The sequence below is a fragment of the Dama dama genome, chromosome 20 (assembly GCF_033118175.1).
Source record: "Dama dama isolate Ldn47 chromosome 20, ASM3311817v1, whole genome shotgun sequence".
NCBI classification, from domain to species: domain Eukaryota; kingdom Metazoa; phylum Chordata; class Mammalia; order Artiodactyla; family Cervidae; genus Dama; species Dama dama.
In genome coordinates, this window is record NC_083700.1 from 4,983,381 (window position 1) to 4,999,688 (window position 16,308).

At 44.2% G+C, this 16,308-nt stretch overlaps 1 protein-coding gene across 1 annotated transcript in view; it reads left to right on the plus strand.

The window, feature by feature from the left end:
- Positions 1-5,019, plus strand: part of ALDH9A1 (aldehyde dehydrogenase 9 family member A1) — a 29,587-nt gene extending 24,568 nt beyond the window's left edge. The window contains exons 10-11 of the mRNA XM_061120213.1: positions 2,480-2,592; positions 4,281-5,019. Coding sequence (XP_060976196.1) covers positions 2,480-2,592; positions 4,281-4,375 — 208 coding nt within the window. The 3' untranslated portion in view covers positions 4,376-5,019. The remainder of the gene's footprint in view (positions 1-2,479; positions 2,593-4,280) is intronic.
- The last annotated feature ends 11,289 nt before the right edge of the window (positions 5,020-16,308 follow it).

The window sequence follows — 16,308 nt, forward strand, 5'->3', positions numbered from 1 at the left end:
AGTGACACGGGCCCAGTGCTGTCGTTTCAGACGAAGCCGTCTCACTGTCCTAAAAGCCCTCTCTGAGGAGCGGCTGTTGTTGATGTGAGGAGACGGTGGATTGCGTCTCCTGCTATTTTGCTTCACCACCAAAATACAAAGGCCAGTTACAGAGGATGGTAACTCCTTTTTTTTTTTTTAAAAAAAAAAGAACACCTTTCTTAGGATAATTCACCTACCAGATAATTCACTCATCTAAAGTGTACAATTCAGTAGTTTTTAGTATATTTATAGATTGTAGAACCATCATTATAATCTAATTTTAGAACATTTTTGTCATCCCAAGAACATTAACAGCTACCCTGCATTCTCCCCTCCCCCGACCCCGGCAACCACTAATCTACTTTCTGTCTTTATAGACTTACATATTTTGAAAATTCTAGATAAATCATACAGTATGTGACCTTTCATAACTAGCTTCTTTCACTTAGTCCATTTACTAGCTTCTTTTCAAAGTTCATTTATGTTGTAGTCTGTATCACTACTTTATTCCTTTCCGCTACTGTGTGTGTGTGTGTGAAAGTCGGTCAGTTATGTGACTCTTTGCAACCCGAAGGACTGTAGCCGCCAGGCTCCTCTCTCCATGGGACTCTCCAGGCAGAAATACTGGCGTGGGCTGCCATGCCCTTCTCCAAGGGATCTTCCCAACCCAGGGGTCAAACCCAGGTCTCCCACATTGCAGGTGGATTCTTTACCGTCTGAGCCACCAGGGAAGCCCTTTTCTATACTGAGTAATATTCTGTTGCATGAATATATCACATTTTGTTTATTCATTCACATTTTGATAGACGTTGGGCTATTTCTACTTTTTGGCTATTATGAATAATGCTCCAATGAGCACTTATATATGAGTCTTTGTGTGAAAATTTCTTTGTGTGTATGTTTCATTTCTGCTTGGTATAAACCCAGGAGTAGAATTGCTGGATCATATGGAAAAGTGAAGAGGAACTAAAAAGCCTCTTGATGAAAGTGAAAGAGGAGAGTGAAAAAGTTGGCTTAAAGCTCAACATTCAGAAAACTAAGATTATGGCATCTGGTCCCATCACTTCATGGCAAATAGATGGGGAAACAGTGGAAACAGTGACAGACTTTATTTTTTGGGGCTCCAAAATCACTGCAGATGGTGATTGCAGCCATGAAATTAAAAGACGCTTACTCCTTGGAAGGAAAGTTATGACCAACCTAGACAGCATATTAAAAAGCAGAGACATTACTTTGCCAACAAAGGTCCATCTGGTCAAGGCTATGGTTTTTCCAGTGGTCATGTGTGGATGTGAGAGTTGGATGGTGAAGAAAGCTGAGCATGAAGAATTGATGCTTTTGAACTGTGGTGTTGGAGAAGACTCTTGAGAGTCCCTTGGACTGCAAGGAGATCCAACCAGTCCATCCTGAAGGAGATCAGTCCTGGGTGTTCATTGGAAGGACTGATGCTGAAGCTGAAACTCCAGTACTTTGGCCACCTCATGCGAAGAGTTGACTCACTGGAAAAGACCCTGATGCTGGGAGGGATTGGGGGCAGGAGGAGAAGGGGACGACAGAGGATGAGATGGCTGGATGGCATCACCGACGTGATGGACATGGGTTTGTGTGGACTCCGGGAGTTGGTGATGGACAGGGAGGCCTGGCGTGCTGTGATTCATGGGGTCGCAAAGAGTCGGACATGACTGGGACTGAACTGAAGTGATGGAAACTCTCTGTTTAACTTTTTGAGGAAATGCCAAACTGTTTTCCAAAGTGGCAGCAGTACTTTACATTCCCATCAGCAATGTTTAAGGATTCTAGTTTCTCCACATCCTCACTAGCAACTGTTATTATCTGTTCTTTTGGTTTTAGCCATCCTAGTGGATATGTAGCAGTCTTGTAGTTTTGATTTGCATTTCTGTGAGTTGTCTTTTTCCTTTTCTGATAATCTCACTTGTGGCACAAAATTTAAAAATTTTTATAGATAAAAATTATTCTGTTTTTTTTAATCTGTTACTTTTGGTGTCATGTCTAAGAAGGTTGTGTCTGACGGAAGGTCATGGAGATTTATTCCTGTTTTCTTTGAAGAGTTTTATGGTTTTCAGTCTGATATTTTAGTCAAGTGATCCATTTGAGTTAATTTTTGTGCATTGTGTGAGAAAGGGCTGGCTCTTCCTTCATTCCTTTGCCTGTGGACATCTGGTTGTCCTAGCACTGTTTGCTGAAAAGACTATTTTCCCCCATTGAATTGTTTTAGCACCCTTGTTGCTGCTACATATTTTATAGATGCTTCTGGATGAGACTACAAAATTCAAATTCTTACCTATTTTGCCTGGATGGTATAAGATTTTAAAACGCATTGTGAAGAAACAAGAATTTGGCAATGTCTTGAAACTCTTAGAAGTGACCGTCTCACTTTTCCTGTTAAAGTCGTAGCAAAAGAAACCATGACTCACCAGTGCCATTTCTTTCTCCATAGGGACATCCAGCGTGCCCACAGGGTGGTAGCTGAGCTTCAGGCTGGAATGTGCTTCATTAACAACTACAACGTCAGTCCAGTGGAGTTGCCCTTTGGTGGATATAAGAAGTCAGGTGAGGAGCTGGGGATAGTGAGAAATTCATGTCTCTGGAGACAGTGGTCATAATAGATCAGGCTCCTAAACTTGTATCTGTGTCAGCATTACCAGAATGTATATGAATTCCTCGTCCTCCCCAGGCCCACTGTATCCGTGAGGGTGGGAGCCAAGCATCTGTACGTTTTCCAGAAGTCCTCCAGAAGGTTCTGATGGTTGGCTTGTGAACAGTGGGATTACTTTTTCCTCACAGTCTATAATTGCTGTGAGCATAAAACCACTCCGAGATGTCCTAACCATAGCAAGTTTATAATGGTCTGTTAGGAGATTTGAGGCATCAGGAACATAGCCATTACTTTGAGGTTCTTTCTTTGGCATTTGTTGCTAATTTCACCAGTTTTGTGAATTGGGCTTCCCTGCTGGCTCAAATGGTAAAGAATCTGCCTGCAATGCAGGAGATCCAGGTTTAATCGCTAGGTCAGGAGGATCCCCTGGAGAAGGGAATGGCTACCACTCCAGTATTCTTGCCTGGAGAATTCCACGGACAGAGGAGCTTGGTGGGCTACAGTCCATGGGAAGCTAAGAGTTGGACATGACTGAGCGACTAACACCTTTGACTATGAAAATCGGTTTAGACTTTGTAGATGCACCTTCCTAAGAGTCTGACCCCTAGTCTCGTGGCAGGTACTTATAGCCGTCCCAGTGTTGGCAAACACATAAACACCAACGAATGATGGTGAGATGGTGGGTGTTAGTTTGACAGTTTTATTTGGTATTGTGTTTGGTATCACCCTGGCATTCTCTAGTCATACATCTCTAGATTCTTGTCCCTGTGGGGTTACCCAGAGAAGCTGTCACACAGACTCAAACGCAGGGTAGGAATCAGGACTCTGTTCTCTTCATTCTTAACCCCCAGTGTGTTTGGAATCTGCAGCTTTGGCCTCAGTGCCCATGGGTAGTCCTACATGAGGTGAGAGGACAGAAAGCTGGCCTGACGTGCCCAGTGACCTCCATGCTGAGAGGAGTTGAAAAGGAACAAAAGCCAGAGAAGGCCCTAGCAGGCCTTTGAGTATGTCACCTTTGGAATGGTGCCCTGGAGATATGCAGTTTTGGAGACTGGGCCTAGGCCTTAGGATGCAGAGCCTGCCTCAGCCTGGGACAGGAACACAAGGAAGGCTGTCCTTTTATCACGTAACCTCATCCACTAGTGATTAGGTGGTGTCTTGGCTTTGAGTAACCTGAGGGCCTACAGGGTCCACTCCCCACCTGAGTGGGCAGAGTGTAAACAGCTGTTGCTCCTCAAGATTCAATGTAAGAGGAGGTTACTAAGCGTATTATGCAGAGTTAGGTTTTAAGTTAGCACTGACTTTTAAAGGCCTCAGGTTAATAATTGTAGAGAATGCTCTAATGTTTGATGAGGAAGCCTGAACATTTTAGACCTTAGCCCAGAAGAAGTAAATACTGGAAGTTAAGGTTCACACTGGTAAGAAATGAAACCTGAGGTTCCCCATCCCTGTCCTTGAATGCCAGGGGGCCACTTGCCCCACGTCTGGCTCCACAGTCACAGCATGCAGGGGAGGCCTGGATCCCAGGACTTGTTGACGCTGCGCTCTTCCCCAGCCTGGGGAGCAGACCCTGCCTGTCTCTGCAGGCCACTGTGGCTGGATCCCGGCAATGGCGCACCCTCACCCTGTCTCTTTCTTTCAGGATTTGGCAGAGAGAATGGCCGGGTGACAATTGAGTACTATTCACAGCTGAAGACTGTGTGTGTGGAGATGGGTGACGTGGAGTCTGCTTTTTGAACACATGCAGGGACGCCAGTGAATAAGGAGAGCCAGCGGTCATGACTCGGGCGGTGCAGCCGCCTGCTGGTTCAGATCCAGAATATTGGTCATTCCGGATAAGAAAATGGTTCAGTGATGCTCTTCATGGCTCATTCAGTTTCCTAAGTGAAAATGTACTTAAGTGTCTTTTATATACTAATCGAGAAAGCTTGATTTTCCTCAAAGCAAATTTCTCTAAATAATCTTTGTGAGTCACTAACAACTTTCCCGAGAACAGGAGGAGGACCAGGACTGTTCATCTTCCATGGCGCCCACCCACTCATGGGTTCATTTTAGCATGCTTTGAAGAATACTTGCCTTTAGAGGCTCCTGGGCATTTCAGAAGAGATTCCTGCTCCTTTGCATTTTAAGTCCATGGTCCTGTGGCATTCCGCTGAGAAGGCCGATAGCTGGGAGAGCGGGCTTGGCTAACAGGCGGGTCAGTTGGGCGTGGATGCTGATTGGCCAGAGCCAGCGCTGTGGTGGGGGTGGCTGGGGGGGAATCCGCTCCAATCCTTGACTTAGAGCTTGCTCTCTTAGGATAGAAGGGTTTCCTTTTAAATGTACAGATTCTTTGTATGCCACTGCAGTATACTGAAACTAAATAAACCACACCGACAATCCTTTCAGTGTCATGTTTTGAAGCCAAACACATCTTAGAGTTATAGGGGGACACAGGATAGGCTCAAGTTAAATGTTTAAGGCAGAGGATGTGACATTCTTTGCAGTGAGTACACACAGGCAGGCTTCTGTTGCTGTAATGAGCTGTCAATGGCCCACGCAGACTTCTGGGCTCCATGTTCTTCCCAGCCCCAAAGAACAGGGCCTGTCTTTGAAGGGCTCTCAATTCAGTGACTTCTCAGACTGTTGCAGCAGTCCTTATCTGGCTGCCTTACCGTCCTTTCAGGGGAGTAATTTAGGCTTAATAGTATTAGGGTTCTCCAGAGAAACAGAACCAATAGAGTAGAACAGGTAAGTGTAAGCAAAGATTTCTTATAGGAGTTGGCTCATTTGATTATTATGGCAGCTGAGAGAGGAGGCCCATAGTCTTCTGGCTGCAAGCTGGAACCCAGGAAAGATAGTGGTGTAATTCAATCCCTGTCCTGAGGCCTGAGAACCAGTAGTGCCGCTGTGTTTTAAGGGCAGAGGATGGATAGTCAGCTCAAGCAGAGAGTGAATTTGCCATTCTTCTGCCTTTTTGTTCTGGTTGAGGGTTTTGAATGGATTGGATGAGGCCCACCCACAGTGGGGAAGGCCAGCTGCTTTGCTTATTAGTTCACCAGTTCAAACACTGGTCTCTTCTGGAAACACACTCACAGACACATTGGGGCATCCTATAGCCCAGTCTGATCAACATATAAAATTAATCATCATAGTAGCTAAGAGGTAAGGGATGATTCTTGTTACTGGGCCTGCATCTGTTTATTTACTGTGATGGGCAAATATTGTAATTAGAGGATGAGAACAGTTGAATCAGCCTCTATTGATGGATACTTGCACAGAGGGTCCTCTCTCGGCGGATACTTGCGCACAGGGGCCTCTCTTGGCGGATACTTGCATAGAGGGTAATGGATGCTGAGCAAGGCCAACAGGGATCTCACTCCATGTCTCAGGGGATCCTGGTGTGACTTCAGCAGTAGAAGCCGCCTGGATAAGACAAGTTTCTAGCAGTCCCTCTGAAGAGAAAGCAGCTAGGGTGTTCTGTCTGCTACTTCCCTTCTCATCGAATACTCACACTAAACATGAGGACGTTCTTAGCCCTAATTTTTAGATGAAGAAACTCAGAACTGGAGAAGTCTTGACCATAGGCGAGTCAGTAGGTTGAGTAGCGGGGTTCCAACCCAGGAATGTGGGGTTGTCATTCCTGTGCTTTCTGCTCCTTCCACGAGTCCTAGCCCTTAGTTCTGTGTATTCATTTCCTATGACGGCTTACTGCAAACGTGGGGACTTTAAAACAACACCTTTATTATTTCGTGTTTCTGGAAGTCACTGGGCAGATCAGGGTGTTGGCAGGGCCAAGCTCCCTCTGTAGGCTCCAGGAGAGAACCCTCCTGCCTTTTCCAGTCTCTAGAGCTGCATTCTGTGGCTCATGGCCCCTCCTCTGTCTTTAGCACCAACAGCTTAGCATCTTCAAGCTCCTCCCTGCTTCCCTTGCCCTCTTTGTGTAGTCAGATCTCCCTCTGTTTCTGGACAATTGTGACAGTATTGGGGACCAACCAGATGGGCCATAATTATCTCTCCTCTCAAGATCCTTAACTTAGTCATACCTGTAAAGACTCCTTTTGCCATATAAAGTAATATTCAAAGGTCCCAAAAATGAGGACATGGGCATACCTGATGGGGAGCATTATTCCAGCTGCCACACCCAGCCTTGCCAAGTGTGTTTCAGACATTAACAGCTATTGTATTTCACAAATTGACCTGAACAAAGATTCTTAGCTGTTAATGAAGCATTTTAGGACAGTAATATATATATATATAATGCATTTAAGGAAACATGATTTAACCTTGCTTTGGTTTAGAAGAAGTTGTGTCATCTAGTTAAATTCTCCTGGAATCTTTTTTTTCTTTTTTTCTCCACTAGTATTTTGATTCACTTTTGAAGAATGTGCCCTTCTTCCTCCCTTCTCCCATCTAATCTGATCTTCCAGAGGTAACTACTGTTAATATTTGGGTACATATCTTTCCCAAGATTTTCTTAGAAGTAATAACTATTAACTAACCCTGTATCTGGATGAAGCCACATGTAAATGTATTCAGCTCATGTTCCTTCATATGCATTTTAGGATTTCTTTGGTTGACAAATTCCTATGGGAAAGCATCATTTAACTGCTATTGATAGAAACTGTCCTGGAGTTGTATTAATGAGAAAGAGGAAAACCAAGACTCATGTTGGTCACTCCTTTGCAATAGCTCAGAGTGCGGATCTCTGGTCTGGCTTTTCAGTGATTCCGTATAGAGGCAGTCTCTCACTTGGGCAGGTCTTTTTCAGATTAAAGGTAGCCATTGGGCCCCTTTCCACCTGCTTCTCTATTTCTTACCTCAGAGCCTCTTGCTGCCTAAGGCAAGAATCTGGCAGAATGAAAGTTGGTTACAGTTTCCTGACACCAGCGTGGAAGCCATCCTACCAGGAGCTTCCAGAGATGGGGGTTTGGACAGCCTCGAGCACTTGCCTGCTTCTTACAATGGCGATTTCCACCCTGGCTTCTCTAAAGTGCCTGGTTCTGAATTTGGCTTTCATTTGAAGGAAAAATAATTCCTTGGTTTTTTAATACCTAAAGACCTATGTTTTTCTTTCTGGGGTATTGAGGGGGAAAAATCAGCAAAGGGGAAAAAGGAGACGAAGCCTTATCAGTTAAGAGATGCTGTGAAAACTATCAAGTCAGATCAGCAGTGAGCAGTCTCTTCACTGTCAACTAGAATTCCTCATGCTTTGCTTAAGACCCGACTGTGGCTTTTCATTCAGTTAGAGCACAGTCCAGATTCCTTACCGTGACCACCCGAGTCCTGTGATTTCACTCCTGTCACTCTCTGTTCACCTGTGCGTTACTCTGCCAGACTTGTTCTTGCCTCAGGAACCTCACATTCACTGTCCCTCTTGCCCAGAGAGCATGTTTTCCCAGATTCCCCATGGTTTCCCTGTAAGCTCCTGAAAGCCAAAAACGAAACGTTAACCTCCTTAAATCTACAGCAGCTGCACACACCCTCACCCCGCTGTGCTATTTTATTACTTCAAAGCAGTCATCACTATTTGAGACTGCATGCTTGTTACATCTTCTCTGGCTAGAATGGAAACGCTAAGGGCTCACAGGAAGTACTGTGTTTGTGTAGGTGAATGGATTAGAAGGGCTGGGATAGAGCCCTGGGACACAGTATGGTCCCAGGGCAGCAGGCCTATGAATCAGAGTCGGTATTTTCACAAGATCCCTAGGAGATTCTTACGCACGATAGTTTGCCAAACACTGCCTTTAGAACAATGGTTCTGAACTTTGGCCACATGTCTGAAATACCCAGAGAAAGCTTTGAAAGTAGATTCTAATTTAATTGATTTGGGATATGGCCTGTATCCTTAAAACGTTCCTGCCAGGGTAAATTTAGGGGACAGTCAAGGTTGAGATCCACAGCTCTATTGCGCTATCACTAGCCACATGCAGCTATGTAAACACAAAACTAAATGCAAACTCAGCCTTTTAGTTGCTCTCACCACATTTCAAGTATTCCACGGCACACGGTCGTGGTTCCCGTAGTGGAGAGTGGAGATGAAGAATATTTCCATCATATCAGAAAGTTCTATTGGACAGCACGGCTTAAGACAGGGAGCTGAGAGAGCTGTTTTCGAATGAGTTAGGAGAGCCTCTTTGGAAGCAAATGCTGAAGGGGAGAAAGGGAAACGGGGCCAGCTCTGGGTGGGTGGGGTCCTTGGAACAGGAGCAGAGGCTGGTTGCTGACACTTGATGGGGTTTCACCAGCAGGTGGCTCTCATGCCTCTCCCGCACCTCGTGCCGGAGCCTGAGCTGGCCCTTAGCCGTGGAGGGCAGAGCCGGGCACTGGGCACGCACCATCGTTTGATTCTTCAGAACCTCATACAGTAAGGGTGGGCAGAGGTCCAGATGGTGCATGAGAAGGACGTGGCAGTCACCTCCTCCCACAGATACATCTAGAACACATCAGCATGTGGAACAGTTCTCACGGAACACCTGCTGAACGCTGGCAGATCTCATCCAACCGGAGCTGCAGCAAAGATCGCTGAGTAGGACAAAAGGAAAACGTGATTGGGACGGGACATGTGGCCCTGGGGGGACCTGTGAGAGGAAGCGTTCCCTCATTCTGGGAAGCCTCTTCAGTGGCCGGGGGATCCGCCGGGACACAAGGGGAGCTTCAGAGGATTGGAGCAGAGTACGGCGGCCGCACTGCGGCAGGCGGAACAGAGCCCTGCACGGACAGGCCTGGCCACGGGCAAACAGTGATGCAGAAGGATGAATAAGTGATCTGGAAGATAAAACAATGGGACTTGCCCTATCAGAACACCAGACACACTAAAAAAATGAAACCAATATTTGAGACCTGTGGGAAAACATAAAGTGAGCCAATCTGCACATAATAGAGATCCCAGGAGGAGAAGAGAAAAGGGGATCAAACAAGTATTTGAAAGAAATTAGGCTGAAAACTTCCCAAACCTAAAGAAGGAAACAGATATCCAAGTACAGGAAGCTGAGAGAGTCCCAAACAAGAAGAACCCAAAGAGACCTCCCCCAAGACATAACTGAAATGACAAAAGTTAAAGTGAGGATCCTAGAGGCAGCAAAAGAAAAGCAGTTACAAGGGAACCTCCATAAGATGATCAGCCAGAAGGGAGTGGGGAGATATACTCAAGGTCCTGAAAGAGAAAAATCTACAACCTAGGATACTCTACCCAGTTAAAGAATCATTTAGAAGTGTTGGGCTGCACCCCACGGGCCCACAAGCCCTGTGCTTGCCCATCCCTGAGACCACATATGAGCCTGGAGTCAGTGACAGGCACCAGTGGTTTAATGGATGGGGGCTCTCACATGTCTAAAGCAAGCTCCTGTAGCAACACCCCACTGTGTGCAGTGGGAAGGGGGCAGGACTTAGTGGCAGTCTTTGCTCCTGAGGGGAGGTTACCAGTTATGGGGGGATTGAGGTGAGGTTAGGTCGTCTTACCTGTTTCCAGGGAAACTGGCGGAGGGTCATGCTCCTCACCGCTGCTTTGATAAGTGATCACAGAGGAGACACTCTGATCTAAAGGTTAGAACCGTCACTAGCTGATGGGGCACGCGCACACGGCAGTCAGGCCCTTGTCGAGCAGGGGATGTACTTGAAGCAGGACAGCCATCCTGGGGACCTGATCATACACTCCACCCCTACATCCCCCGCGTGACCCTCGCAGTCCTTGTCCACCTCTCTTCCGTGATCCTGGGGACAGGAATGTCGGGGGCTCTGCAACCGAATACCACAAATACCCTGGCAGCAGCCAGAGTACCAGCAGTGAGATACCTGGTGTGCCGAGACAATCATTTGCCAGAATGGGGACAGATTTTGGAGCCAAGCACTCACTGGGTTGTAGAGAGGAAGCCAATAGGAGCAGCAGGGCCCTGTCTGCTTACAAGGAAGGTAAGGCCACCCCTGGTTTTCACAAACCCAGAGCCACCTGCATGGGGCAGGGAAGACCCTAACTCTGAAGGAGACATCCTAGTGCTCTAGCCAGAAGTGTGTTGTTAGCAGTGCACACATTAGGTCTTCCCAAATGAAAAACAGTTAATTCTCCTTGTTGGACTTGTGTGTCCAGCCCTATTCCAGTCCACACAGCGTAGCCTGGGATAAGGGGCTCGTGGGCAGTCACCCTGGCAAAGTGTGAGTGGTATTGTGTGGTAACGTTTGCTGACAGGTCATTCTGGCATGTTGGCGTGTGGAGCAGAAGCTGGTAAGAGTATTACCCCTCCCGGCATGGTCAGCCTTCCCCCATGTGGTCTCACAAGCCAGGTCAAGTTTTCACAGAAGTCCCGAGGGAGACAACAGTGGCCTCTTGCAATACCCCTAGCAATCTGATTCATTTCTCAGTGAGAGCATTTTTGCTGCTCAATCCTCAGATGGACTTCCTCTGCGCAGGCTAGGGACGAAATGTAAGGCATCTGACAGGTGCAGCACGGGGAAGATAGGACTGTAAGCAAAACACAAGCAATGTCCACATTCTGAGATGATACCACAGGTGTCCTGGTCTGTGGTGCCGTTCAGAAAACTCAGGGTTTCAGTCGTATGCAGGAACATGTCCAAAATCACATCTACAGTGGCCACCTAGCTTTCCCTTGGGTGTCTGAACCACAGCCACTCCATCCCGAGTTTCAAAGGTATTCCCCTCCACAATGGCCAAAGCAGCTGTGCAATGAAGTTTAAGTTAAGCCATATTTAAATCAGAATGACTTCTCCGTATATCTGTACATGAAGATTTTCCCATCATTTCCCTTTTTGATTGCAGTTTTTGATAGATCAAAGTATATGTCCTTCAAAGCAAGGGCAAATGCTGCCTGCACTGTGTCCAGACCATGTTCCTCCAGGCTAGGCCTCCTTTATATTTGCCTAGTTTGCTACATTGTAGGAAAAGTGATCAGATACTGTTGATAAGCTCTGAGGTATGTTAATGGGGAAACATTTTAGAGGCTACATGTTTTGTCAATTATACCAAATTGTTACACAAACATGGTACATGTGCTTTTAGCAATAGACATAAAGCAAGTAGTGTTATATATCATGAGTAGTTATACTCTGTAACAGCTTCACTAGAGAATTTTCTTCTCCTCCTGAACATCAGGGCAAAGGTGTGGCTAACAGAGTAAGTTTCATAAATCTAGACTTCAGTTAACAGTACTAGAATTTAATATCCACTGAAACATAGTATTTTTCTCTCCAAAATTACCCACATTTCTAGTAAACACAGCCAAATCAAGACTGATTTATTTGCAAAAATGAGTCTGGTCAATTGACTGCATAGGTTCCTTGAAACTTGCTGTGGTGGAACTCCTCAGGCGTCTCAGACTGAATTCCCAAAAGGCCTTTCGAGGCCAGGAAAGTCAAGCCAGGGTCTGCCATCAGACTCTGCCTCAGTGGAATCCCCTCTTCCAGAGGGCCCCCAAATACTGAGATTCCTGAACATGCCAAGAGAGAGTCTTTCCCATTTACCTGATAGGGTTGCTTGGAACCCAAGAATCTCCACAATTTCTAAAGGGACCAGGCAGAAAAGAAGAATGTTTCAGTTCTACCCATAGGTATAGTTTACCAAATTGCTGTAAGTCATAATTAACTTCAAGTAAGGGCTTCTCTATATCTGGAAAACACAGATCATACTCCAGACTAAACAAAACAAAACAAAACAAAACAAAAAACCCAGAAAAATTATAACCATATTCACCACTTAACTCAGCTACCAATCCTTTCAACTTTTAAGAAGTCATCAAGTTTTCCCCTAGGATTCTCTGGTTATTTAGCCAGTTCAGCAATATGATCTGAGATTTAACAGAGACCTGTACTTGTCTAAAAGTCCTTCCTCTGAATCTTTTGAAGTACTTCTTGTAAAAGCATCAGAGTACAACAATAACTGCCTGTAAATGACAGAAGACTTTAAAAGGCCCAGTTAAACTTGATTACAATGTAATCAATATAGAAACTCAGTTACAATAACTAGAATTATGACTGATGATAATCTTGTGCCTTAAAAACCTTAGTCTCTGGCAAAAACCAAGGAGCAAGTAATTGTGAACTGTTTTTCATTCCAGCATTTCCTGATTGGAAAACTTAAGCTCTAGTCTTCCTCTCCTAAGAAGGCAAAGGCAGGTAAACTTAGACCCAGCTAGCAATTAATATCACAATATTTTATCCTGTTTGAAATGACCCAAATACTCAGTGAATTCTCTGCATTTAACTTAGTTTAAATTGTCAAAACCTGGAGAGACTGTTCTAGATAGGCATTCACAAAACATAATTATCCCTAGGGAGTTCACCCAAAAGCTCTTATCTCATGTACATTTCCTTAAAGTTTCATCATATTAAGTTGTTTTCCTTGCAGACAGATTTGCAACAGACATAATAAGGTCTTATTTGATCTCTAGTAAATCTAGGTATACAACAGAAGTCGAAGTATCACACTTACCATTGATGACTCTAAAGACATATCTGTACTAATCAAACCAACAAGCTTAAGTAGTTTCAATACCTGATATCGATTTAGTACTGAACATTTCCTAGGTCATGTGAACCTGAAATTGAAATTCATTCTAGCCAGTTTCTTTTATACTTTTGAAAATTTATTTGAGTGTTTTAATTTCTTTTAAGCCATTTAAACAGAGCTCATCCAGAAACCAATCTTGGCCATGCCATTTGGAGACACAGACATGCCAAAACCAGTTTTAGAATGTCAAGAGTCCCATCTTGGGCATCTTCAGGGTTGTTTTTTTTTCCCCCCAGTTTCTAAACAGCCAATTCAGTTAAAACAAATAACAGTAATAGTAATACATATCACTCACATTCATATGCATCAGTTTCAGAGGAACATGAATCATCATTCAAGTTACTAGGACCTCTAACAAGGGTCAAAACCAGGGAGAGACAACAGGACTTAGACTCAGGTACTGGGGACTCGTGCGCACACCCAAGGTAAAAGCCAAACCAATTACAAAGGTTCAGTTTGATACAATAGCCGAGCCATTAGGGGCCATTACTCTCCATACTTGGTGGCTCTCATTCATCAAAGACAGCCACTCCCAGGATTGCCCCACAACTTTCAGGATTGCCCCCTGCAACTTTTGGGCCCCACACACTAGTGGACAGTCCCCCCAACTTTCCATTGCCCATCCTCATTTCCCAGTGTCTGTGCTCACGGGAGTTTCCTTCGTCTCCTTGCTGGCTCTGACAATTGTTGGGCTGTATGTTGCAGGCCTGCAAGCCCTATACCTATCCATCCTTGAGACTGAAGAAAGAGCTGAGAGTCAGCAACAGAGACCTCAGTGTCTTAATGGGTTCAGGGATCTTACATGTTTGAAGCAAGGTCCTGGAGTGATACCCCACTGTGTGTGGCAGATGGCGGGCAGGACATCGTGGTATGGGAAATTCTACCAGGCAAAAAAGAACTTATACTAATCCTTCGTCAATTCTTCCAAAAGACTGGAAAACTTCCATAGTCATTCTATGAAGCCATCATCACCCTAGTACCAAAACCAGACAAAGACACTACCAAAAGAGAAAATTAGAGGCCAATATCTTTGATGAATATAGATGCACAAAGTTCTCAACAAAATATTAGCAAACCATATCCAATAGTACATAAAAAGGACCACACACCGTGATCTAGCTGTATTAGTCCCAGGGTCCCAAGGATGGCTCAGCATGTGCAAGTCAGTCCATGTTTGATACACCACTCCAACAAGACAAAAACTACATCCATTTCAATAGATGCAAAAAAAGCATTTGATAAAATTCAGCGTACATTTATGATAAAAATTCTTACCAAAGTGGGTATAGAGGGAATATATCTCAACATAATAAAAGCCATTTATGACAAACAGCTAACATGATACTCTGATGAAAAGCTGAAAGCCTTCCTGCTAAAATCTGGAACAAGGGAAGGATGCCTATTCCCACCACTTCTATTCACAACAGGACTGGAAATCCTAGCCACAGCCATCAGAAAACAAAAGGTATCCAAATTGGAAGGGAAGAGGTAAATTTGTCATTATTTGCAAATGGTATGATAATATATGTAGCAAATCCTAAAGACTCCACATGAAAAGTACTAGAACTGATAGATGAATTCAGCAATGTAGCAGGACAGAAGATTAACATGCAGAAATGAGTTGCATTTCTTTACACCAACAGTGAAATAACAGAAAGGGAAAGTTTTTGTTTGTTTTTTAAAACATCCCTCTTAAAAATCACATTAAAAAAATAGTTGGAAATACACCTGACCAAGGAGGTGAAAGATTTATATTCTGAGAACTATAAAACATTGATAAACTGAAAGATGATAAAACTGAAGATGATTAAAAGAAATAGATACCCCATGCTCTTGGACTGGAAGAATTAATATTGCTAAAACTTTAGGACATTGTACCCAAAGCAATCTACAGATTTAATGTGATCCGTATCAAATTACCCATGATATTTTTCACAGAAATAGAACAAATAATCCTAAAATTTATATGGAACCGCAAAAGATCCTGAATTACTGAAGCAATCCTGAGGAAAAAACAACAAAGCTGGAGGCGTAACACTTTCAGCCTTCAGACAATACTATAAAGCTACAACAATCAAGACAGCCAGACATCCTTGAGTGTGAAGTCAAGTGGGCCTTAGGAAGCCCACTTGTGGCCGCTGCTGAGTATTCCAAATTTGCTGGCAGCAATGCAGCACTTTCACAGCATCATCTCTCAGGATTTGAAATAGCTCAACTGGAATTCCATCAACTCCACTAGCTTTGTTCGTAGAGATGCTTTCTAAGGCCCACCTGACTTCACATTCCAGGATGTGTGGCTCTAGGTGAGTGTGAGTGATCACACCATCATGATTATCTGGGTCGTGAAGGTATTTTTTGTACAGTTCTTTTGTGTATTCTTGCCACGTCTTCTTAATATCTTCTGCTTCTGTTAGGTACATACCATTTCTGTCCTTTATTGAGCCCATCTTTGCATGAAATGTTCCCTTGGTATTTCTAATTTTCTTGAAGAGATCTCTAGTCTTTTCCATTCTATTGTTTTCCTCTATTTCTTTGCATTGATTGCTGAAGAAGGCTTTCTTATCTCTCCTTGCTATTCTTTGGAACTGTGCATTCAAATGGGTATATCTTTCCTTTTCTCCTTTGCTTTTTGCTTCTCTTCTTTTCACAGCTATTTGTAAGGCCTCCTCAAACAGTCATTTTGCTTTTTTTACATTTCTTTTTCTTGGGGATGGTCTTGATCCCTGTACAATGTCACGGACCTCCGTCCATAGTTCATCAGGCACTCAGTCTATAAGATCTAGACCCTTAAATCTATTTCTCACTTCCACTGTATAATCCTAAGAGATTTGATTTAGGTCATACCTCAATGATCTAGTGGTTTTCCCTACCTTTTTGTTTAAGTCTGAATTTGGCAATAAGGAGCTCATGATCTGAGCCACAGTCAGCTCCCAGTCTTGCTTTTGCTGACTGTATAGAGCTTCTCCAACTTCGACTGCAAAGAATATAAACAATCTGATTTCGGTGTTGACCATCTGGTGATGTCCATGTGTAGAGTCTTCTCTTGTGTTGTTGGAAGAGGTTGTTTGCTATGACCAGTGCGTTCTCTTGGCAAAACTCTATTAGCCTTTGCCCTGCTTCATTCTGTACTCCAAGGCCTAATTTGCCTGTTACACCAGGTGTTTCTTGACTT